At 33.7% G+C, this 26,414-nt stretch overlaps 1 protein-coding gene across 3 annotated transcripts in view; it reads left to right on the top strand.

Annotated features, from left to right (window-relative positions):
• Positions 1-26,414, top strand: part of SCLT1 (sodium channel and clathrin linker 1) — a 201,833-nt gene that overhangs the window by 120,056 nt on the left and 55,363 nt on the right. For all 3 annotated transcript variants that reach the window (XM_032147212.2, XM_032147220.2, XM_058436757.1), the window contains 6 exons: positions 352-450; positions 7,305-7,376; positions 10,969-11,043; positions 13,388-13,533; positions 16,349-16,541; positions 22,610-22,806. In XM_032147212.2, the coding sequence (XP_032003103.1) occupies positions 352-450; positions 7,305-7,376; positions 10,969-11,043; positions 13,388-13,533; positions 16,349-16,541; positions 22,610-22,806 (782 nt within the window). The remainder of the gene's footprint in view (positions 1-351; positions 451-7,304; positions 7,377-10,968; positions 11,044-13,387; positions 13,534-16,348; positions 16,542-22,609; positions 22,807-26,414) is intronic.

The raw sequence follows: 26,414 nt of genomic DNA, 5'->3' as shown, positions 1-26,414 counted from the left end.
TCTTATAAGGATACAATACTTAGATTTGATGATTTACTTTATATAGGGACTTGAAAAAATGGAAAATTCAACAATAGTTTTAAGATTTCTGGCTGTGGAGATTAGAAAGGTGTTAGAAACATTGGGTGAAATAAATACCATAGAGAAAGTATCTTTAGTTAGGACAAGGGCAGGTGAGGAGATTAGGGAAAATAAATATCATTCATGATATCAACATGATATTCAAGTAGAGATGTCCCAGAAGTTTTGAATAAGGTGTTTATAGAAAGTGACTAGTGGATAGGTTTTTACCTGTTATTATCTTTACTAATAATGATGTTATCTATAACATGAAATGATTATTTTCTGAAGGCTCTACTTGAGGAGAAGCAAAAAGAAGAAGACATAGAGAAAATGAAAGAGACAGTTTCTCGTTTTGTACAAGATGCTACCATAAGAACCAAGAAAGAAGTAAGAATTTTTAATTATATTTAAAATTCAGAATTTAAGTCACAACTAAAAACTAAATTCTACCTAAATATTTGTAAATTAAAATTAAAATACTTGCCTACATAGTTATAAAGACTCTATATGAAATTAATAACATAAGTGTTTAAAAACTAACTAAAGGAACTGAGTAAAGGCTCCTTTCCTTTAAAATTATCTCCAGTAGGATAGTGGGATATACTGTATAGCCCTCCACTGGATAAAATAAAGATGTTCCTTTTTTTTTCCTTATCTGTATTTTTTGTGGGCAATACTATTTCTCTCCTAGGTGAACTGTAGTTTTAAACTGGTTTTCAAAACTTCATCAGTTTAGAAAAAATAAAATGTTTGCTTTCTCCCAAGCAACTAAGTGGTAGAATTTTTATTTCCACAAAGCCACTGTATAACATTTCTTCCTGCAGAAGTATTTCTTAGAAATCTGTTACTTTTACAGAATCATGGTGTAAAGAAAAAATCTATTTCTTCGTCTTTATATGACTGAAATTAGATAATTTCCCAAGATAAAATTTTTAATTTAAGGCAGAGTTCAAAGTAAACCCTGGGCTTTTTCATTTCTAATCTTCTGTATCCTTTCTGCAGGAGCTCTGTCTTTCCTATTTGTGAAGTTGAGAGTACTGTAATGTTGGACTATAGCCTAAAATATTCTTGATGACATATTTTTAAAATAAATATTAATAAACTTTATACTTTTAATGATAAAAAAATTTATTCAAGTATTCATGGTATGAGCATTCCTCTAATTGTATTTTCTTAACCTAAAATAAATTCAAATTGATTTTGAGGTTGATGAAGGTCATCTTTTGCGTGAAGCTTTAAATAATCTAAGTAGAATTTTTCAAAAGCATTGTGATCTCATTCATTCCAAATGTTTTGCAAACAGAAAATACAGATGCTTCCTAAAATCCAATTATTTCCCTATTCAAATATGTAGTCCTACCAGGCATCTGAAGCTCAACATGTCTGAAACTGAACTTACTCCTGTAGTCAGTCCCAGATTGTTCCTTCATTAGGTGTTCCTGTTGATTTCCTGTAGCCAGCCTTTTCCTGCCATTACAACTATTCACTCAGGAAGTATTTATTGAGCACTTCCTGTGTGCCAGGCATTTTGCTGGCTCTTTGCCCCCTCTGAGTTCCACACTGTTGCCAAGTTGATTTTTTTAAGTAAACTTCTAAAATTATTGTTAAAAGTGACATATACTCATTGTAAAAAGAAATGGAAAATATGTATAAGAAAATATGTATAAATGAAAAATATGTATAAAAGAAAATTAAAATTACAAATTTAATACCCAGAGATAGCCACTATTTTTAGTATTGTTCTGTGAATTTCATTTAATTCCAAATTATTCACAGCATTTCTTTCAAATATGTAGAATTAACCTGTTAAATTGAGAGTAACTTTACATGTATCTCTTCCTATTGACTAAAGTAAATATAGTGAATAAATTATCACATATTTCTGTTTTGGCTATAAAATTGAACAAAAATATTACAGTGGCTTATTTCTTTAAAATATGAAAATACTTTATTTCTTAGACATCTCTCAAATAAATAAAATTTGTAAAAAAAATACATTGTTTACTTTTGATTTTAAATCATGGCTAGTGCCATTATTGGATTTTCCTATTTCTTAATAGTTTATCTTACTATTTGGTTTATAAATGTCCTTACTATTCATAAAATTATAGAGGGAAATGCTTATATAAAGTGAGGTTAGGACAAGAGAAGGATATTAGTCCCTCTACAGACTTCAAAACCCCAATCACAGTAAACTACCTCACTGAAATGTGTGTTTCCTCACATGACAAAAGTTTACATTTTGTTTCATTAGATACTAACTCTAGGAAATTCCATATGACCTTTGGAGCATAGAAGTTTACATATGATATGCCATCAGTGTCAATAGTTCTACACAGTCCTTTTAAAAGGCATGAATAGTTTGATTCGTCTGAATTTGCCAGGATTACTATAAGTGTATTTCAAAATATGTACCCTCTTATTGTCATAAACCCTCAAGTTAGCTGTATCATTTCTAGACACTAAAAAGAACATATTTTAGAAATTATGTGAGAGAGCGACAGATATGACAAGGCTTATAAGAACCAAAATTTTTATATTATAGAACATTTATGACTTAATTTCTCTGCCTCAGTCTTCCTCATCTATAATGGAAATAATAACAACCTCATTGGATTTTTGTGAGAATTAATGAGATAATACATGTAAAGCACTCTGAATAGTACCTAACACACATTAATCCTCAATAAATTCTGTTATTGTTACTGATTTAATAAACAGAATACATTGATTCTTAATATAATTATTCATAGGAAAAGTCTAAATCAAATTATAACCTTAAAAAGAGCCAGCCGGGTGCGGTGGCGCACCACCTGTAATCCCAGCACTTTGGGAGGCCGAGGCGGAAGGATCATGGGGTCAGGAGATCGGGAGGATCATGAGGTCAGGAGATCAAGACCATCCTGGCTAACACGGTGAAACCCCGTCTCTACTAAAAATACAAAAAATAAAATAAAAAATTAGCCAGTCGTGGTGGCGGTTGCCTGTAGTCCCACCTACTAGGGAGGCTGAGGCAAGAGAATGGCATGAACCCGGGAGGCAGAGCTTGCAGTGAGCCAAGATTGTGCCACTACACTCCAGCCTGGGTGACAGAGCAAGACTTGGTCTCAAAAAAAAAAAAAAAAAAAATAGCAAAAATAGGCTGGGCGCGGTGGCTTACGCCTGTAATCCCAGCACTTTGGGAGGCCGAGTCAGGCAGATCACAAGGTCAGGAGATCGAGACCGTCCTGACTAACACTGTGAAACCCTGTCTCTACTAAAAATACAAAAAATTAGCTGGGCGTGGTGGCAGGTGCCTGTAGTCCCAGCTGGAGGCTGAGGCAGGAGAATGATGTGAACCTGGGAGGCGGAGCTTGCCGTGAGCGGAGATCACGTCACTGCACTCCAGCCTGGGCAACAGAGCGAGACTCTGTCTCAAAAAAAAAAAAGAAAAGAACTAGAATAGACCCAGAAATAATATGCTTGTCAGGCCTTCAAAAAGATAACTCATGTTAATTAACCATATAAAGTACATGCCAATATTGTAAATGTTCTAAACAAAGTTTACATCATATTTTCAAAATAGTCCATCTTGTACTAGAAAATTCTCAAAGACCTTTAGATCATAAAATTTACTGATGATATACTATTGGCATCAGTATTCTTCACAGTACTTTAAAAAATGCAAATCAATAAACATTATCCAGCATATAAACAGAACCAATGACAAAAACCATATGATTATCTCAATAGATGCAGAAAAGGCCTTTGACAAAATTCAACAACACTTCATGCTAAAAACTCAATAAATTAGGTATTGATGGGACATATCTCAAAATAATAAGAGCTATCTATGACAAACCCACAGCCAATATCATACTGAATGGGCAAAAACTGGAAGCATTCCCTTTGAAAACTGGCACAAGACAGGGATGCCCTCTCTCACCACTCCTATTCAACATAGTGCTGGAAGTTCTGGCCAGAGCAATCAGGCAGGAGAAGGAAATAAAGGGTATTCAATTAGGAGAAGAGGAAGTCAAATTGTCCCTGTTTGCAGATGACATGATTGTATATCTAGAAAACCCCATTGTCTCAGCCCAAAATCTCCTTAAGCTGATTAGCAACTTCAGCAAAGTCTCAGGATACAAAATCAATGTACAAAAATCACAAGCATTCTTGTACACCAATCACAGACAAACACAGAGCCAAATCATGAGTGAACTCCCATTCACAATTGCTTCAAAGAGAATCAAATACCTAGGAATCCAACTTACAAGGGATGTGAAGGACCTCTTCAAGGAGAACTACAAACCACTGCTCAATGAAATAAAAGAGGATACAAACAAATGGAAGAACATTCCATGCTCATGGGTTGGAAGAATCAATATCGTGAAAATGGCCATACTGCCCAAGGTAATTTATAGATTCAATGCCATCCCCATCAAGCTACCAATGACTTTCTTCACAGAATTGGAAAAAACTACTCTAAAGTTCATATGGAACCAAAAAAGAGCCCACATCGCCAAGTCAATCCTAAGCCAAAAGAACAAAGCTGGAGGCATCACGCTACCTGACTTTAAACTATACTACAAGGCTACAGTAACCAAAACAGCATAGTACTGGTACCACAACAGAGACTTAGATCAATGGAACAGAACAGAGCCCTCAGAAATGATGCCGCATATCTACAACTATCTGATCTTTGACAAACCTGACAAAAAAACAAGCAATGGGGGAAGGATTCCCTATTTAATAAATGGTGCTGGGAAAACTGGCTAGCCATATGTAGAAAGCTGAAACTGCATCCCTTCCTTACACCTTATACAAAAATTAATTCAAGATGGATTAAAGACTTAAATGTTAGACCTAAAAACCATTAAAATCCTACAAGAAAACCTAGGCAATACCATTCAGGACATAGGCATGGGCAAGGACTTCATGTCTAAAACACCAAAAGCAATGACAACAAAAGCCAAAATTGACAAATGAGATCTAGTCAAACTAAAGAGCTTCTGCACAGCAAAAGAAACTACCATCAGAGTGAACAGGCAACCTACAGAATGGGAGAAAAGTTTTGCAACCTACTCATCTGACAAAGGGCTAATATCCAGAATCTACAATGAAGTCCAACAAATTTACAAGAAAAAAACAACCCCATCAAAAAGTGGGCAAAGGACATGAACAGACACTTCTCAAAAGAAGACATTTATGCAGCCAAAAAACACATGAAAAAATGCTCATCATCACTGGCCATCAGAGAAATGCAAATCAAAACCACAGTGAGATACCATCTCACACCAGTTAGAATGGCCATCATTAAAAAGTCAGGAAACAACAGGTGCTGGAGAGGATGTGGAGAAATAGGAACACTTTGACACTGTTGGTGGGACTGTAAACTAGTTCAACCATTGTGGAAGTCAGTGTGGCGATTCCTCAGGGATCTCGAACTAGAAATACCATTTGACCCAGCCATCCCATTACTGGGTATATACCCAAAGGACTATAAATCATGCTGCTATAAAGACACATGCACACGTATGTTTATTGCGGCACTATTCACAATAGCAAAGAGTTGGAACCAACCCAAATGTCCAACAACGATAGACTGGATTAAGAAAATGTGGCACATATACACCATGGAATACTATGCAGCCACAAAAAATGATGAGTTCGTGTCCTTTGTAGAGACATGGATGAAACTGGAAAACATCATTCTCAGTAAACTATCGCAAGGACAAAAAACCAAACACTGCATGTTCTCACTCATGGGTGGGAATTGAACAATGAGAACTCATGGACACAGGAAGGGGAACATCACACTCCAGGGACTGTTGTGGGGTTGGGGGAGGGGGGAGGGACAGCATTAGGAGATATACCTAATGCTAAATGCCGAGTTAATGGGTGCAGCAAAACAACATGGCACATGGATACATATGTAAAAAACCTGCACATTGTGCACATGTACCCTAAAACCTAAAGTATAATAAAAAAAATAATAAATATAATATTATTATTATTTATAAAAGCATGAATAGTTATTAGAAAAATTTATTGTCATAGAGAAATCCTGATGAGATGTGACTAATTCTTCCAGATACTCTGTGCACATTAATGTGTTCTTTCTGAAGATATTTAAATGTTAATTAAATTTTATTAAATGTTATTTATTAAATGTTATTAAATATTAATTTAAATATCTTCAGATGTAAAAGTAACTTAATACTGGGATGTGGTGTGTATTATTTTAAAAAGTATTCTGTTTATGAATCAAAAGCACCTTAAAAGTTTTTTTCTTTTTTTTTTTTTTTGAGATGGAGTCTCGCTCTGTTGCCCAGGCTGGAGTGCAATGGCGTGATCTCGGCTCACTGCAAGCTCTGCTTTCCGGGTTCACGCCATTCTCCTGCTACAGCCTCCCGAGTAGCTGGGACTACAGGTGCCCGCCACCACACCTGGCTAATTTTTTGTATTTTCTTTTTAATAGAGACGGGGTTTCACTGTGTTAGCCAGAATGGTCTGGATCTCCTGACCTCATGATCCGCCCACCTCAGCCTCCCAAAACCTTAAAAGTTACTAATTAAATTTTGACTTGCTTTATAGCAGCAGTTCTCAAAAATATTGTTCAGAGAGGCCACAAGATCACACCTACTTCTATAATTGTTGTTAAGACGTCATCTGCCTTTTTCACTCATTCTCTCACACGTGTGCAGTGTTGTTTTCCAGAGGCTGTATGATATGTGACAACACAATAGGTTGAATACAGAAGGAGATATCAGAATCTAGCTTCTATTCAGCCAGACATTAAGGAAATTTGCTAAAGTATTTTTAAAATGCCACTCAAAAATTTTTAGTTTTGGAGAATATACTTATTTCTCATAAAAATATTGTTCAAGTTAATCGGTAAGAAATTACTTTTGAAGAGATTAATAAGTAAATGTCTTTAAATTTTCTGTTTTCATTTCTAATATGGTAGATTTTCATAGAACCCATTATAAGCAAAAGATCTTTTTTTTAATTGTGGGTAAAAGCATCCTATAACCAAAATGTTTGACAACCACGGTCCTTTTGGATATACCGTTCTATTGACTCTCCTTCCACTTTCATGGCAAATTCTTGGCTCTTTAATATATTATGTGCTTATATGTCTTTTATGCCCTGAAAGTTACAATTTTATTTTTATCAAAATTATTATTCTAAGTGTTTTTATCAGATATTAATCATTTTTATTTTAGCCCCAAATAATGAGTAAACGTCTTAATTTACAGGTTGCAAACACCAAAAAACAATGTAATATACAAATTTCTCGATTAACAGAAGAACTTTCAGCCCTTCAAATGGTATGTTTGACTATATTGATATTTTCTTCCAAATATTGCTTATTTTAAAGGCCAAGATATATACTATTGGGGATTCATTCATTCAAAAGATACTTATTAAACCAAGCCCTGGCTAGGTGCTAAGAAAAAAGTGAAAATCCAGATAGACATGTTTGCAGCAGTCTTGTGGCTTATGTTCTAGCAGGAAAGATAGATGGCATTTATCACATTTTACTGTAACTACCTGTCTTTGACAGAGAATGCACAGGATGCTATTGCTAGCTGTAGCTCCTATCATATGCTGAGTTTATCTGGGAAACCAAGGAGAAAGAGAAAGTATATATAACAGTGGGAAGGAAGAAAGACAGAAAGCTTCCTGAAAGAAATGAATACTGAGGAATGAGTAGGCCAAGAGGGGAGAGGAAAAGAATACTTGTGTGGCTAGAGGTGGGATTGGAAATAGAAGTTTAACTTGAAGATCTGATGTAATGAAATTTAATAACCTTGCTTACAGGAGAATAAAAGTATAACAATTTTCAAGAATTGAGAAAATGTTTATAACTTCACAAACTCTCATCTTTTCTGACTCCCTGTATCACTTTTTATCTCTATTACAAAATTTAGCAATGAATCATATCTTGTAATAACTATCATGCATTAGGTATATGTTGAGCATACACACTCTGTCTCTCTCCATGAAAATCTTATCTCTGCAATTAGATTGTAAGCATCTCAACATAGTAGAGTCTTATGCCTTCCTTTATTTTCCCTATTGCTTGCCTAGTACAGTGTTTTGCGGAGTATATTTTTAAATGTTTATCAACTGAATGGTATATTTAAACACTCTGAAAGAGGGATCACATTTTCTTTCGCCATTCTACAAACTTTGGAGAGCGCATGATGGGATCTTAATCATTGTGTATTGGTCCCAAATGTAGTAGAACAAGGAATATTTATTTTGTATTTGTTTGTTTAATGTCACTTATTTTAATAATGTAGGAACATCAAGTAAAATTAGTGGGATGCAATGTGGCCAGTTAGTCACGTGTAATTCTTTGTTGTACAGTTTTGCTTCCTTTTCTATCACCCAGTTATTTTGCTTGTTCTCTTTCATGGGCTGATTAGCTATCAAGAGATTCATATCTTTGTGGAAAAAGAGGAGTAGAAGGGTACTACCCAAAGTTCAAGATCATTTAATGGATGGTAAATTCTGCAAGGGCATGAATATTCATTCTTTCTATATTCTCAAGGGAACAAGGACTGGCTAAGACTTCCAGGGATTTTTCAAATCATTGTTAGCTGTGTAACAACCAGAGCTATATTAAACTCACTTTAGAGTAAAAAGAATGACAATTTCAGTTTATTGCAAAAAGTGTTTCTTATAGTAAAACAATTCTATTTCATAGCTAAGTGATTTTTCTAAAGATATGAAACATCTCATAGTCATATTGATTCTATGGGGAGAACTATACTGTGTAATTGAAAAGTTTGAAGTATTATGTTAAAAATATGTTCAAAGGAAAACATATTTGGCTACTTTAAGATAGATTTTCTCAAAAAATCTAAGCTACAGTTTGAAGCATAATAACCTGATGCTTGCTATTGTTTTCTATTATTAACAATTTTACTATCTAGACTAATAGTATTAGTATTAATATACTATCCATCTATACTATTATTTACACTATGAAGTCCAGGAAGGAAGTTATACATACTGTTGCTAACCCAAAATTAAGGTATGCTCACAGGAAGGAGAAAAACTTGTATTTTAGATGAGTGTGCAGATTATTTAATAGATTAAGATAAAGCCGAAGCCGTTATATTTCAAGCTACATATCTCCCTTTGGAGATCAACAAAGAAAAGCCTTTGTTTTCTCTGGTAAGGTGTAGTTTATCTTAAGAATATTCAAGGTTTTATTCTGCCATGTAGCAGATTGCTATTAATCTATATCAAATAAGAAAATTAATTATAAAATGTTCAAACTTACAGAAGTAATATAAAATGTTCATTATGATCTTTTCTTTGATGCATGAATTTTTTGGAAGTCTTTTTTTTAGTTTCTAAATACATGAGGATTTACACTGTCTTTTATTGTTGATTTCTCATTTGGTTAGGTCGGCAGCACAGATCATGGTCTATATGATTGGCTCTTAATATGTATTGAGACTTCTTTTATAGAGTATTATTTTGGAAATACTCCATGAGTACCTGAAAAAATATCTATTATTTTGTCATATTTTCCCCCAAAGGTAGGCATGTCAGTGGTGATAAGCAAATATCTCTAAAAACTTTGTAACAGTAATTTTTAATGTTTGCTTTAGTATTATAGTGCATTTCTAATAGAATTAGTATGATAATTCTCTCTAAAGGCTTAAACTTTACTGTCTCATTTTACCTTTTTTACCCCCAGGTTAACCAAATATTCTTTAGGCCATCATCATTTGTCAGTGAAATGGCGGATTGGGTGGAGAGGGATATGAAGCATACTCACACATGTATTTCTTTATATACCACTTGCCAGTCCCAGAAGTGTGAGCCAGTGTTTGTTATTAACATATATACTAAAAATCACATGGGAGGAGTTATGAGTGTAGGTAAAATCCCACATTTAGCACTGAAACTACCGTCTCCTAGGTAAGCAACTTACTATATGAATATGTGGAATATTAATGTTGCATTTTGTGTATACTCAGGGTTCTATCTTAATAAAAGATATTAAATTTAAATTTGTCAACTGATTTGTAACATAGGGTTAAAGATCTTTATAATCAATGGTGATTAATTTTGGATCACAAAAGAAGCTTACTTTAAAATTTAAAAACATATTGAAATATACTTCTTCTAAAAAATAATTGAACATCATTAGTAAGTAGTGCACGGTTAGCAAAGCGGGTTCCTCCAAAGCATGATTCACAATTAGCAAAAAAAAAAAAAAAAAAAAAAAAAGAGGAAAAAAAGCCATACCCATTACCCATTCTCCAAAATAAATGTATAAATACAAATAATTGTGAAGAACTAATAATTATAATGATTTTTTTGTTTCAGGTGCATTAGCAAAATGTTAAATTTTATTATCTAATTGATATGTTTGCTAAATACAGAGTAAAATCTTTTGAGCAGAAATACTTTATGTTCATGCTAATAAAATATTTTTAGTATTTCTGTTGGCTGTAATTTTTGTAAAGAAAAAAGTTAACTTTGTTAGAATTTATACACCCACATATCTGTTAGGCCATAGGTTATCCCTGAGGGTTTTGTGCCACTACCTGGTTCTATGTTCCCTTTTCAAAATACTTAATAAGAGTATATAAAAAGAAAATCTATAGTATGAGAAAGGGGTTCTATTTATTTTTTTCTCCCTGGAATCCTCCAACCTCAGTCTGTAATTAGAACTCCTTGGCATCCTACTGCTGGAGGCAATTTCTGAAATCCTGGGTTAGGTTGTTCTTCAAATATTGAGTTTTGTTTTGTTTTAAATCAATATAACCTTAAACTTGTGTTGATAACTATGATATTCCCATTATGAACAAATTATTTTACTTCTCCATTTTTCCCCACTTTTCTTAAGATATTACCAAATGTTTATATTTACAATATGACTTGAATTTATAGGAGTGTGCTGAAAAACAAGGCCAAATTGAACGAGTCATTAAGGAAAAAAAAGCAGTGGAAGAAGAACTAGAAAAGGTAAAAAGAAAAAGGAAATATAAGTACCTAAAACCCAACTGCAAATATGCAACATTACTGTCTGCTTCCATCATGCCATCTACTAGCAATTCCTTTATTTGTTAGTATTGTCCTGGTAAGTTTTTCTTTTCTTTCTTTCTTTCTTTTTTTTTTTTTGTGATGGCGTCTCACTCTGTCACCCAGGCTGGAGTACAGTGGCGCGATCTCGGCTCACTGCAACCTCCACCTCCCGGGTTCAAGCAATTCTCCTGCCTCAGCCTCCTGAGTAGCTGGGACTACAGGCGCGTGCCACCACGCCTGGCTAATTTTTTTTGTATTTTTAGTAGAGATGGGGTTTCACCATGTTAGCCAGGATGGTCTCTATCTCCTGACCTCGTGATCCACCCGCCTCAGCCTCCCACTTTTCTTAAATATATTCAGAGTCTGCAGTTAAATACTGATGTTGTCTGGATACAATTCTTTTCCAAGAACGGCTGTATTCTTTGAACTTTGTACTTAAAGATATAAATTTTGTGAAGTAGCTATATTTTTTGCTTAAACCTCATCCTACAAAATTTCACTTTGTCTTTACTTTCTTTTTGAATTTTGTGTTAGCTGTTATGGTACTTAGGCCATCTATAAATAAAACAGGTATATATAACCATAAAATTATAGCATTGCTATGATTTTTACCTTTTAGAAGTACAGATTTTAATTTCACACTTAGGAAGAATATTTACCCCCGTGATATTTCAGAAAAACTATTGGGAGAAGTCTATAGTTTAAAATTTTCATCTCTTTCATACACTTTTTTATTAGCAGTAATATCCTACTCTTTTAAAGTACCTTGGGAAAAGAAAGGGAGGTCAATTTTGATTGAGCACTTACTGTGTTTTAGGTGCTGCATTAAGAACTTTCATAGAGAGGTTAAGTAACTTACCCAATGGTAAAAAGTGGTAAATGGTAGAGTCAGAGTTTGATTTTCAAAGAAGAGCTATGTAGCGTAAAGATTATGGTCTATATCTATTATGAACATGAAAAAATTATGACATCAGTAGAAGAGTAATACACAAAGCAAAACATAATGTACAATTCCATTTGTGAAAAACGAAACATACATGTGTTCAAAGTAGGACTTATGGTTACCACTCTCCTGCAAGATAGGTCCCTTCTGAGTTTCCATCTGCATATCAGTTCCCATTTATATTGCCACCTGTTATACGTCAGGGTTTGGGATGAATGTTTTAACATCACATGGCAAAGGTTAAGGAAAAGGCTTTTGGGGAAATGTAAAACTTACAAGGCAAAAGACAACAGGTAAAGGGAAAGCACAGCGCCTTATTCTCCCACTGTTCCATAGACCAGTGTTCTAAGGTCAAAGTACTGCTGGGTCTGCAGGTAGATCTGTATTCCAGTAGCGGAATGTTGACGTGCTGATACTCCATGTTTTTATAGAGAGTGACAGAGCAGTCCTGTTAGTGGGGAAGACACAGGTTACTTGGCCAGGCAGTCTGGATTTTGAGGATAGCTGTGTGCAGGATTTGCTTCAACGTGTGAACTGCTTAGCACCTGGAGACCTTGGATCTCTTAGGATGTTACAGACCCTGTGCTGTAAGAGGGAGCCCCATTGCATGGAAAGCTGAGCTTGGGTACAACCACCACTGCTGAGGAAGGGGGAAGCCCCATCCAAGCTAGATCATTGTCCAGGTAACCCAGAGTGAGATTCTGGAGTCACTTGCAGAGAGTTCTAGTTATTGCACCATGTCATGTATCTTTATTTTTGAATATTGGAAAAGAGGATTGTATTGAACGGTATTCATCAAAGAATCACCAGTGGTTATCTCTAAGTTGACATTTATTTTTACTTCAGCTGCTTTACATTTTTGTATTATTGCATAGTTTACCATGAGCATGAGTAATTCCAAAAAAAAAAAAAAAACTCTATTTTTTAAGAGACAAGGTCTTGCCCTATTGCCCAGACTAGAGTACAGTGGACATGATCATGGCTCACTGCAGCCTCGATCTGGGCTCAAGGATCCTCCTACCTGAGCCACCCTAATAGCTGGGACTGCAGGTGTGAGCCACCATGCCCAGCTAATTTTTTAATACTTTTTTTAGATGATAGAGTCTTGCTATGTTGCCCAGCATGGTCTCAAAACAATTGTTTTATGTATCAGTTTTTAGCATTTTATTTTGTAAATATGACAGAACCAGATTTAGTCATTGATATGTTTCATATGTTACAGTCGGAACAAATGAACACATGATCATGGCTTTTTGTTTCTTCCATTGATTTCTGTTTCTAAACTGTTTATTAAGACAGTTTCTTCTGTAATATTATATACCTAATAAGCATTTTCTGCAGATTTACCGTGAAGGCAGAGGAAATGAGAGTGATTCCAGAAAACTGGAAGAAATGCACCAAAGATTCCTGGTTTCAGAGCGTTCAAAAGATGATCTTCAGCTAAGACTTACGAGAGCAGAAAATAGAATAAAACAACTTGAAATTGAGTAAGTTTTTCTTTTGGATTTTCTGTGATAACATCTTCAGAATTCACACAATTTTTGACAGATTCTCTACCTTTTTTTTTTTTTTTTTGGTAGGACTTACAATATATCTTATGTTGAAAAAAAAATTAGGACCAAATATAATTTTATTCAAGATTATTTCTGAAAACAAATTTCTGCAGGAAGAAGAGATTTAACAGTAGCATACCATTTTCTTTTAAACGTATCCTTTCTGGCAGTTAAATAGGATGTTTATAATATTGTTGTCCTTGTACCAATGTGCAGCTATTATAGTAGCTTGCTTATATTCTTTTATACTACCTATACTTAGTATATTTCTTGTTATAGTGAATATCCTATAATGATCCATCTTGTATATTTTATTATCTATAAAAGTGATAAAGTCATAATTTGACATATCCATTTTATTTTTATACCTCCCTACCCCGACGGTATTACCTAATGTAACAAAATTTTCTCATTTGAATTGCCTGAAATCTCAATCTCTATATGTTTTCAAAATATGTTTTTTAAATAAATACTAAGTTACTTAACAAAGATTTTTTTAATAAGAGATCTTGCAAATGTGTTTAATAAATATATGTGTAATTTTCAATAACCTATTCAGATAATCTGCTCATTTGGTTACTTCCAGGTCAAACCTGCAGGAGGAGCTGGTTTATTCCAGCATAAATCTTGTATGTACTAAGAGAAGTATCACACATGAAGGCTTTTCCCAATACCATACATTCACGGGGTTTCTCTCCAATATGTATATCCATATGTCTATTAAGGGAGGAGTATTGAATAAAAGCATTCCTGAATTTGTTTTAATTCACATGGTGTCTCTGCATTATGAGTATTTTGCGTGTGTACAGTAAAAGGAGATATCGAAGTCTTCTTTATGTTCCTTATATTCATAAAGCTATTATCCAGGGTGAACTCTCACATATTTCCTAAAGGGTGTAAACATAGAATAAGGTGCGAGGACTGGGTAAAAGACCTTCCCATGTTCCTTACTTTCAAAAAGCTTCTCTCCAGGATAAATTTTGAAGGTTGAGTGAAGAATAAGGATTAGCCCATCTTCTTTAGATTTACGGGGCTTCTTTCCAATATGAGTTCTTTTCCTTCATTAAGGAAATGAGAAATGACTAAAGGCTCCCATGCATTCTTTTTATAAGCAGAGTTCTTCTCCTCAGTATCAATTCTTACAAGTTCATCAAGACAGGAGGAATTAATGAAGGCTTTCCCACATTATCCACATACAAAGAGTTTTTCTCCTAAGTTTTCATATGTGCTTTAAGGTATATTTGATGAATTTTTTTCTTAGTCACTTCATTTAAAGGTTTTCTCTTGAGTGTGAGTTCTCTTGTCCATTTCTAATTTCAGGAATTCTTTGAGTGCTGTAGTCTTGCATCTCGTTTAATCTCTGGGAGTCCCCTTTTCTGTATTTTTTTTTTGTTGTGAATAATTTGTTTTAAAAACTGAGTTCTTAGTAATGTAGAGTTTCCTCCACTACATGCCTGTATATTGATGCTATTTACTCTGTCTCATGTAGTTCCTAAAAACCAGTGATTAGACCCAGAGGCTTGATCTGGTCTAGCTTTCTTTTTTTGTTGTTGTTGTTGTTTTTGGAAGAATTCTTCATAGATGATGATATTGTAGACTTCTATTAGGAGGCTCACAATCTATGGTTGTTTCTGATCTCAGCATCTTCTGATGTTAGCATCCTTTTATTATCATTGCCTAGATATGTCATTTTCTTAGGAACTTTATCAGCCTAGGTTTAGACAGAAAAAAAGACTATGAGTTTTGTGGGAATAAAGGATTTAATGTAGGAAACAATTTACAAGAATGTGGGAGTTGCTGGGGAAGCAAAGATCTAGAAAGGCAGAGGTAGAGATCAAAGAAAATCAGTCACTAACTGTTCACCCAAAGCACTGGCAGATATGGGCAGGTCAGAATGCCAAAATAGGACCATCAAGGAGTGGTTCATGGTGATAAAACTGCCACCATGTGAAAGTTGCTTCTTTATTTTAAGAATTTTTCTGCTTGCAAAATACTTTTAACTAGTAGTTTTCGTAAACTTTCACAATATTAGTAGCATTTCCATACAATTCCCTGTGAAACCTATTAACCAGGGAATGTTCACAGTGCTTATCTGTTATTGAAAAGATGGAAGTTTAAAAAGATAGGAATAAAAATTAGCAGTATATTGATTTGAAACAACATTAATGTATAGAGATTGTCTCACCCAGTGATCAGTGGTCCATTGTTGAGACAGTTCAGGAAATATAATCTGTTTAACCTATTATAAAACAAGAAGTTTACAGAACTAGAAGTTTATAAAAAGTATTTCTAAAACATATAATGGGAAAATATAAAAGTAGATTTTATAATTTAGTAATATAGTCAGCTGTTGTGTTAGTCCATGGAGTTTATTGATTAAGTAAAGGAGTTTTGGTTATTATCCGCTTCATCCTTTTTTTGTTCCTTCAGTTCATTCCCTTGAAGTTCTCCATACACAATGATTCTTCATGTTAGTACAAATTTGAAAGAAGTCTCACATTGATTTTCTAGATAAGTGCTAACAGTTCAATTCATCCGTTCTTAGTTAAGATTTGAATATATTTAAGTTGAATGTATTTGCCTGGTATAACATAACATTTTGAAACCATATAGTTTCAGTCTAAAGTGGAAAGAAATGGCTCAGAATAAAGCAAACAAAAGTCCATGTGATAAAATGTGTAGACAGACTTTTATCTTCTACTATAGATCATTAAGTTTAAGGATTCTTTTCATTTCGTTTTTTAATCAGCTCCTCAGAAGAAATATCACGTTACCAAGAAATGATTCAGAAACTTCAAAATGTATTGGAGTCTGAGAGAGAGAACTGTGGGCTTGTCAGTGAACAAAGGCTAAAACTTCAGCAAGAAAATAAACAGTTACGGAAAGAGACTGAGAGTTTAAGGAAGATTGCCCTGGAGGCTCAAAAAAAAGCCAAAGTAAAGGTATTTTCAAGACTAGAGTTAAATGTGTACTTATGAAAATCAAAGTATACAGAATATTTAGAGAGACCTAGCAAAACATCTTTAAGGCCCCCCCCTTTTTTTTTGCCTTCTCATCAGATAGCACTAAATCATAATTCAGAGTGTTAACCAATCATTTCTGTGTTGTAGAACTTGGCAGGCATACTTGAAAATGATTGCCTTTGCTACACACAAAAAAATTCTTTTCCAACCACGAAATATATTGATATTCCTGCCAAAGCAATTTAAGCAGCACTAGCAAAACCATAGATTAGATAACTTTACAGACTGCCTTCCTCTCTTCTCTCTCCATAGTAGCCTTTGAAAAGTTGAACTTCTCTAAAACTAACTGTATGGAGGATGTTAAAGCAGTAGGCTCTGAGAACCATTCATAGCTAGTCTGAAAATTCCATGGCAGGAAGAAGGCAAGAGGCAAAAATGTCATCTAAAACAAATTCCCTTTCTTTTCTCTCTTATTTCCTTCTCCTTTGATGCTTATATGGTTTGGTAATAGGAAGATGATCCTCTTTTTAAGGGACTTTCAAGAAACATAAGAATCTTCATCAACATCTTGCTTACCTTTCCCCATGTCATGAGACTTTTGTAAAAAGTGGCACTAACTTTTTATGATAAATATCTACATCTTCCATTTTCATAGTAAGAATATGAAGGGGTCATGTCACTGTTTTATTTTGGTTTTTATTGCTGCAAGGACTCCTAAGTCATATTCCAACCTAATTCATGTCAACATAAATTTATTGCAGGTATGAAATTCCCTAGTTATTTGTAAAGCCTTGAACTCTGAAATGAAAAAGAGTCTTATTTACAAAGAAGTTTGTACTTTTAGCTTTAGACTATGGGAGTTCTTTGAAGAACAAGGAGAGGACCCATACCACCAGATATCAAGACTTGATAAAAAGCTAAAATAATTTAGACAATATGTTATCAACATAAGAATAATCAACTTGATCAATGGCAAAAAATTGAGTCTAGAAACAAACTCATTTATCATAATCACTTGATTTATAACAAAGGCACCATTGCAGTTCAGTGGGGGGAAAACTGTCTTCACAAATGGTGCTAGATCAGTCAGATCCATATTTTAAAAATAAAACTTAACTCCTATATCACAGCATATATGCAAATTAGTTGGAGCTGCCTTGTAGACCTAAATGTGAAATGTGAAATGATAGTTTCTAGGAGAAAATCTTCATGCCTTTGGGTTGGAAATACTTCTTAAACAGAGTACAAAAAAACACTAATCATAGTGAAAAATCCAAGCTGAATTGGATTTCACTAAAATTAAGATATTTTTAGTCACCAAAAGACACCATTAAGAAAGGGAAAAGTGGGAGAAAATATTTGTAGTACCTATGACCAAAAAGAGAACTCATATCCAAAATATAAAAACTCTTACCAATTAATAAGAAAAATATTAATAAGGAAAAAACAGCTAATAGCTAATAAGGAAAAAAATAGATACTCCATTTCCAGAAAAGGACAAAAGACTTAAGTAGGCACTTCATAAAATAGCATATAGGCAAATATGTTCAACTTCATTATTTTTCAGGAGAATTTAAATTAAAACTACAAAATAACACTTCACACCACCAGAATGGCTAAAATTAAAAAGACTAAAAATATCAAGTATTTTTAAGAATATAAAGCAATTAGAATTTTGATAGATACTGCTGGGAATGTAGCAGTATCTTTTAAAGCCAAACATACATACATCCTGATATGGTTTGGCCGTCTTCCTACCCAAATCTCATCTTGAATTGTAGTTCCATAATCCCAGCGTGTCATGGGAGGGACCCAGTGGGAGGTAATTGAATCATGGGGGCGGGTTTTCCCATGCTTTTACCTAAGGAGCTTTTAAAAATATAAGAGAAAAATATTTGTAACCGAATAAAAAATCATTTGAGAGTTGAACAGAATCTGCAATCTAAGAAAAAAAAACAGTAGGCAGTAAGCAGTTTAAACTCACCATTAATTAATTGCTAAGTATCTCTGAGTGAACGTGCAGCTAAAAGTATTAAATGGTACATACTTACTTTAGAGTCTAAAATTCAGTCATAAGAAAGTAAAATATTTCATAAATAAGTTCATTGCAGCATTATTTATAAGAAATCAGAAACAACCTAAATATCTAGAAGTAAATAATTATGTTACATCTATATGTATAGTAAAATTATGGAACATACAAAACATTAAAAAGACAAATATAAAGTCCCTCTACTCCCAAAACTCAGATAATATTTCTAATTTCTACATAATTGCTTTTATTTATGAATTTTAAAATTGTTACTATAGTGTATAAAGGATTACTACCTGTGTGTGTACATGTATATATTTTTGACATATAGTGTATATGTTTTTAATAAAATACTGTATTGTCATTAAAAACTATATTTCCAAATAATTTATAATGCATTTATATTGATACACCCTATGATTAAAAAAGATATATGTATACACACATACAGGTAGTAATCCTTTACATACTGTAATAACAATTTTAGAATTCATAAATTAAAACAATTATGTAGAAGTTAGAAGGGATTATCTGAGTTTTGGGAATAGAGGGACCTTATATTTGTCTTTTTAAGGCTTTGTATCTTCCGTAATTTTATAATATATATTTGTTTTGTTTTCTTTTTTTTAATCATGGGTGGGGATGGAATCAATGAATTTTCCTTATCTAGTACTCCACTTGATCCGTCTTTAACATTTCACTTTAATGCTTTGTTATTTTCCATAATTTTACAATATATGTTTGTTTTGTTTTCTTTTTTTTATAATGAGTGGGGATGGAATCAATGAATTTTTCCTATCTAGTACTCCACTCGATTCGTCTTTAACATTTCAGGATAGTAACTGATGGTATGGACAACAAAAGAGTGATAGAAAGTTTATCTACCCCACATATGTCACCAAATCTGTATCTCGCTTAAGAGAATAGCCATTGATAAAGAGTCGAACCTCTTAACTAACTAGCTATAATTCTGTCTTATGGAGGAGGAAGGCTGTCAGATAAATTGCTTTGTAACTGATTCTTTCTTTGACAAAATAGGAACCTGGTGCACCTACACCTTGCTGTTTTTCTCCCCCTTACAAAAGAGTATGATCTTCAGTAGATAAACTGAAAGAAGCCAAAAAGATAAAGACAGTGAGATATTGGGAGGTCAGTTGGCTACAAACCTTAACAATTTATCATATGAAGTTCTCATTTGATCTTAATGCCACTGCATTGATTTCAGCCCTCACTTTCTCCTTTTCTAACCACTCCTTTTGCCAGGGCTCTCCATTTCTTTATGGTCTAAATTCCCCCTCATAACCATCTAAAATTAAGAAATGGAGTCGTCTCCAGCAACTCAGTTATCTACTTGTGTGGATATTTCTCTGTAAAGGAAGAAAGAAGAGAGACCATAAAACCATTTTTCCCATCCAACATTCTGAATTTTATCATTAATAGAATTTTTGTAATCGGAGATCAGTTGTTGTGGCCCTTAGCCTGTCAGCATTACCACAGACCTGTCCAATTTAGGTAGTAATTCGAATTGTATCTACTAAAGGCTATGGAGGTTGTTAGAGACTGAATTTTGACATCAAAAAGCCACCATTCAATCTGCAAATATGTTTTGACAACCGTACTATGTTCCAGAAGTTGAAATAGGTAAGCAGAAAGAGATTATTTCAGGCAAAAAAAACCAGCATGTGAAAAGAACCAAAGAATAAAAAGGCATTATAGTGGAAATAAAAGAAAGGGAAGGGAATAGTGTGGCACAACACAAGCTTCTAAAAGTAAGCAGGGACCAGGTTATCATAAAGGGTCTTAAAGCAAAGCTTGTGAAACTATAAGTAGATTTTCCAAGTGAAAATGGGGAGTTAACTAGGCAGCCAAGTTCTAAAACTGTACAAATGCATAGATCAGTTTTGTGTGCATATATGGTTTGTTGTTTTTGTTGTTTCTTTGAGAAGCTCTGTTGCCTAGGCTAGAGTGCAATGGCGCGATCTTGGCTCACTGCCACTGCCACCTCCCAGGTTCAAGCGATTTTTCTGCCTCACCCTCCTGAGTAGCTGGGATTACAGGCACCCGCCACCTCGCCTGGCTAATTTTTGTGTTTTTAGTAAAGATGGAGTTTCACCATGTTGGCCAGGCTGGTTTCGAACTCCTGACCTCAAGTAATCTGCCTGCCTCAGCTTCCCAAAGTGCTGGGATTACAGGCATGAGCCACCGCACCTGGCCCATAGATCAGTTTTTAACATGTGTTCATAAGAGAGAGACAGACACTCACAGGGGCTGTACTTTTTGTTTTCCACCTGAGATGTCAGACCAACATGTCTTCTCCAGAGGAGATGAAGATTAAGGCAGGGAAGGAGAAAGGGCAGGCAATCTAAATTTGCAGAATCTAATAATTCATAAATTATTAAGATAGCAGCAGGGGTCAAGGGGCCTCAGGAGGCTTGCATAGCAGTAATACAACATAAAACTAACACATCCAAGATTGTTTTTCCAGTGTCTGTATTTATAAAGTCTTCAATTTCTGCATGTGTACTATTTGAGAAAGCAAGTTGAAGAGTTTTAGGAAGCATTTTGCATTTAGCAGGGGTGGCAAGGACAGGATGTTTGCAGTTTGTTCCAATGAGCCAAGAATTTCGTTGTTGTTGGGCCTTGTTTTGTGTTTTTTAACACACTGAAGTTGATCTCATTGTTTTTTGAATTTGAAAGTAACCATATTTAATGAATTACTAGAAGTCTAGCCAGCTGTGGCCATTTGTAAAGCAATTAAAAGTGTCACAAGATAGGTGTTCTTTATACTTCTTTAGTATAGCAAAATATAGATGGCCTGAGAGTACAATAAGGAAGTCAGATCACCTTGCTGCCTTTTTCCACAAGTGTTTTTCATCTAACCACAAAACATAGAAAAATATTTCAGTAACTTTTTTCTCAGTTTCCCCAAAAATGGTACTTAGGTAGTTACATTCTAGACACATATGAAAGAAGGCAAGTCATTATATACATTGGATGCCTTAAAGCATTAGGGCTTAATTTTCTCCCTGAACCCAAGCAGAGAAAGCTTCTAGTGTATCCAAAGAGTATTTACTTACAAGTTCATTCTGCAATTAAAGTGCTTTTACTATAATGACATAAATTCTTAGAAGTGTACTAAAGACATTTTCATAAGAGATTTTCAAAATCATTATTTATATTGTCTCTTTCTCCTGAAAAATAATTCATTCATTAATCATTCACTAATACTGCAGCTGAAGTGGTAAAGAAATTCCTGTATATAATTATCTTTGACTTTACAAAGTCCTTTGAAAGAGTTTCAAATTTGGTATGTAAGTCAAAAGTGTTTTGAGTAAATACTTAACTCAGATACCAACAGCATCGACACTTTCCTTAGATTCTGGCAACAGAAATCAGAGTAAATAAAGAGAGAAGTGTTATGTTATAATAAATAGACTTTTCTTTTACTTGCATTTTAAGGTGTTAGGGAAAGTGTTGAAAAAAATATAGTTCATCATAATTCTAGTTTTACTGACATAACATTATAAGTTTTCATTTGTGATGAAAACCAATTGTAAACTTAATTTCTTTTTTTCTTTCTTTTTTTTTTGAGGCAGAGTCTTACTCTGTCACCCAGGCTGGAGTGCAGTGGTGCGATCTCAGCTCACTGCAACCCCCACCTCCTGGGTTCAAGCGATTCACCTGCCTCAGCCTCCCGAGTAGCTGGGATTACAGGCGCATGCCACCACACCCAGCTCATTTTTGTATTTTTAGTAGAGATGGGGTTTCACCATGTTGATCAGGCTGGTCTCAAAACTCCTGACCTCGTGATCTGCCCACCTTGGCCTCCCAAAGTGCTGGGATTACAGGCTTGAGCCACCGCACCTGACCAAACTTGATTTCTTACATAGTTTTCTCATCCAAACATTTTTGTCCCTCAGACAACACAATGAATGATTCCTTTTGTATATATCATTGATCTGTATAGCACCTATAAGAAAAGAAAAAGAAAATACGTTTTCATTTTATTCTTTAGATCAGTACAATGGAACATGAATTTTCAATAAAGGAACATGGGTTTGAAGTGCAATTGAGAGAGATGGAAGACAGTAATAGAAATTCCATTGTTGAACTGAGGCATCTCCTAGCAACTCAACAGAAGGCAGCCAATAGGTGGAAAGAAGAAACGAAGAAACTTACTGAAAGTGCAGAAATTAGAATCAATAATCTAAAGTAAGTCTACTGTCAGTTGTTTGACATGTTTTACAGAAGAAATTCTTTAACCTATAGTTTAATGTCCTTGCCATAATCTTTTTAAAAAAATGTATAATTCTGGATGTTATCTTTTTATTCAGTAAATATTTATGAAACTACTATAAAAATATTATGTCATAAACCAAAGCAAATATTTTTTACAAATTTCATGCATGTTTCATAAAATATAATAATTTCTGTTGGGTATATTAGTTTAGATAGTTGCAACAAAATCTGTTTCGCCTGCAAAGCCTGAAATATTTGTTCTCTGGCCCTTGAAAAAAAATTCTCTGACCCTTCGTCAGATGAACTTGAGATTTTGTGCTGAATGAAATGGGAAACTCAAGAGCTTCAACATGGGAATGAGATCAGAGGGCTTTGAGCAAAGTGATGTGATCAGACTTAAATGTTCAACAGATGATTGTGATCACTGAATGATCTACTATATCACTATATGATAGTAAACCTAAAACTACTCTAAAAAATAAAGTATATTAAAAAAAAGAATAGACTGTAAAGAGGCAAGGGTAAGAGAAGGGAGAAAGAAACTAGTACTATGATAGTCCAAGTATAAAATGGTGGTGGCTTAAACTAGGTTATAAAGGGTTGGAGATAATCACGGGAAGTTTGCTTTGGGCCATTAAGTATGAGCTGCCCAAAAGATATTTAAGTCAGGATATCAACTAGTAAATTATGTATATAAGTTGATATTCAGGGGAGAGATTACAATAAGAGCTATAAACTTGTGAATCACTAACATACACATGATTTTTAAAGTCATGGAATGAGAACATGTTGAAAAAGAGGATAGAGAGATGGAAACTGTGTGAGGACTGAGTTTCAAAATGTAAAGTTTAGGAAAATTATTCCACTGAGAGAGACTGAGAAAGCATATCCAGAGAAATAGAAATAAAGACAAATAGTAAAAATCAAAAATAAAAATTCAGAAAAGGAATAAGCAATAATGGGTGATATTTATTGAACACTTAATGTGTGCATTTTTCTAAGCAACTTACATGTACTTAATCTTTATAGCAACCCCATGAAGTGTATAACATTATTAATTATGTTTTACAGATAGCCAAACTGAGGCCAAAGGAGGTTAAGGAACTTGTATAAGATCACATAGATAATGAATAGACAGATCTAGGTTTTACATTCAGTTTGGGTAAAGACACTATGCTCTTAACCATTATGTTTTATAAAAATCTGTTATTCATTGGTTGAGTAAGGTAAGGACTGAGAATGGACCTTCTAATTTGGTACCATGTTGGGACTTTGTTAACCATGATAAAAGGAGTTTTGGTGGAAGGTTGGAATGACATATATTTAAAATGAAAGAGTTAGTGGTGAACTAGGCAATTCTAACCAACCCTCCACCACAAGTAAAAATGTTGAATTTGCTACAAAGCATCTACAAAGAGCACTAAAGAACTAACAACAAAAAAAAATCATTACCAGTTAGGCTCAATGTCAGGGACGCAAAGTTGGTATAACATTAGAAAATCAATATAATTTACAACATTAACTTATTAAAAGAGAAAAATCATAAGGTCTTTTCAATAGATATAGAAAAATCATTTGATAATATTTAATATTCCTTCATGGTTATTTTTTCAAAAGTATTCCTTAAAAAACTAGGAATAGAATTTCCTTAATTTTCTAAAGGCATCTATTCTATAGCAAACATTGTTCTTAATGGCAAAAAATAATGTCAATAACATTCTTTTGAAGACTGAGAAGATGTCAGAGAAGTTCACTATTACCATTTCTATTGATCTTTGTACTGGAGTCCTAATCAGTGCACTAAGGCAAGAAAAAGAAATAAAAGGTTGACAAAACGGAAAGAAAGAAAACAGTCACTCTTAACAGACAACATGGTTGAATATGTAAAAAGCCCAAAATAATTGTTAGACAAATTATTAAGTGAATATAGAAAAACCATTTGTAATCTTCATACCAGTAACAAACATTTCAAAAATAAAACTTCAAAAATAATTTATAATTACATCAAAAAACATCAGATACCTAGCAACAAATCTAACAAACGATATGTAAGACTTTTGTGTGAAAACTATATATAATATTAAAAGTAATTAAAGAAAGTCTAAGCAAATAAAGGCAGAGACCATGTTTATTAATTAGAATGCTAAATATTATAATTATGTTCATTCTCCCCCACCAATCTACCTATGGATTCACTGTAATCCCAGTTAGAATCCTAGCACGTGGAGCAATATCTGAAGTATATTAAGTTAAAAAAAGTAATATAACAGTATGTATAGTATTCTACTTATCTAAGAGTGAGGAGTGCGTGTGCCTGTGTGTGTTTATATACATGTATGTATATAAACCAACATATGTACACTCATTTGTGTTTTTAAAAGTGAAGAGGTGAGCCAAAAAATAATTCAAAGGTAATCTCTGAGAGGAGAGAGGGGGACAGAATGAAGGCTAGACTTCTTTGAATGAACCTTGTTTTGTAGATTTATAAGCTTAATTTTGGAACTATATAAATGTTTATATAATTATTTTTTGAATTAAATCAAAATTTGAAAAGCAATACCTAAAACTCAAAAGTAAAATTAAACAAATTAACTTAATTATATAGGAAGTTGATGGCTTAACTACATAGATGAATTATTTCAAGTGATATTAAACAGTAATTAGACTGTGTGGGATAAAGCCTAAGGATTAAAGGAAATGCAAGAAATCATAAACTGTTTCTAGTAGTCATATTGTTAGAAATAATATTCATGGTGTTGTTCTGAAACTTATAATTATAGGATAAGGCAGTTGAGTTATTATAAAAGTCTTTAAGAACCAAATTTTTCATCATAGAAGAGAAGAAACTCAAAGAAATTGAATAAACTTGTAGTTCTAAATTGGAATTGGAAATATGAGTTTATGAACTCAAGATGTATTTTACTCTTTAAAAACGTGTATTCCTTAGTTCAGTCTTTTCAGTAAACAGTAAAAACAAGACCAGTATTCAGTTGCAATGAGGTCTCCTAAAAGAAACTAGGAATCTTTGGAAAAATGATTGATTACAGATTTGGGACAGGAGAGTACAAGATAAGCCTAGAAAATGCTTTGTCATCACAAAAAGCAAAGAGAAGGTATCAAGATTACTGGGGTCACATCAAAATGGCCCATGGACCAACTTAAGGTAGCTGCCCCTGGCCCATTTGGGGACTGTCTGGATATCAAAAAGAATATGTGCAATAAATGGAAACATATCAAACATATTTTTTAAATCCATGACTTCAAAATGGTTTTAAGTAAAGAAAAAAAAGTCTTTGGTCACCTTTGGAAGATGCTGTAGATTCAGCTCATTCTAAAAGAAAAAAAATGAATAAAAGGAAAAATCTAGTGTTTCTTCTACCTTTCCTTTGTTCACTATATGTTATCAAATGCCATTTGGTCTTTTGTGCCATAATAGCCCTAGTGTGAAGCCTCCAATTTTGTTTTTCTTTCTCAAGATTGTTCTAACTGGGGTCATTTGTGGTTGCATACAAATTTTTGGATAATCTTTTCCATTTCTGTAAAAAATGTCATTGGAATTTTGATAGGCATTACATTGAATC

The sequence above is a fragment of the Hylobates moloch genome, unplaced genomic scaffold (assembly GCF_009828535.3).
Source record: "Hylobates moloch isolate HMO894 unplaced genomic scaffold, HMol_V3 SCAFFOLD_3, whole genome shotgun sequence".
Classification (NCBI taxonomy): domain Eukaryota; kingdom Metazoa; phylum Chordata; class Mammalia; order Primates; family Hylobatidae; genus Hylobates; species Hylobates moloch.
The sequence above is the reverse complement of the archived record's forward strand: the minus strand, read 5'-3'. Positions and strand labels throughout refer to the sequence as shown.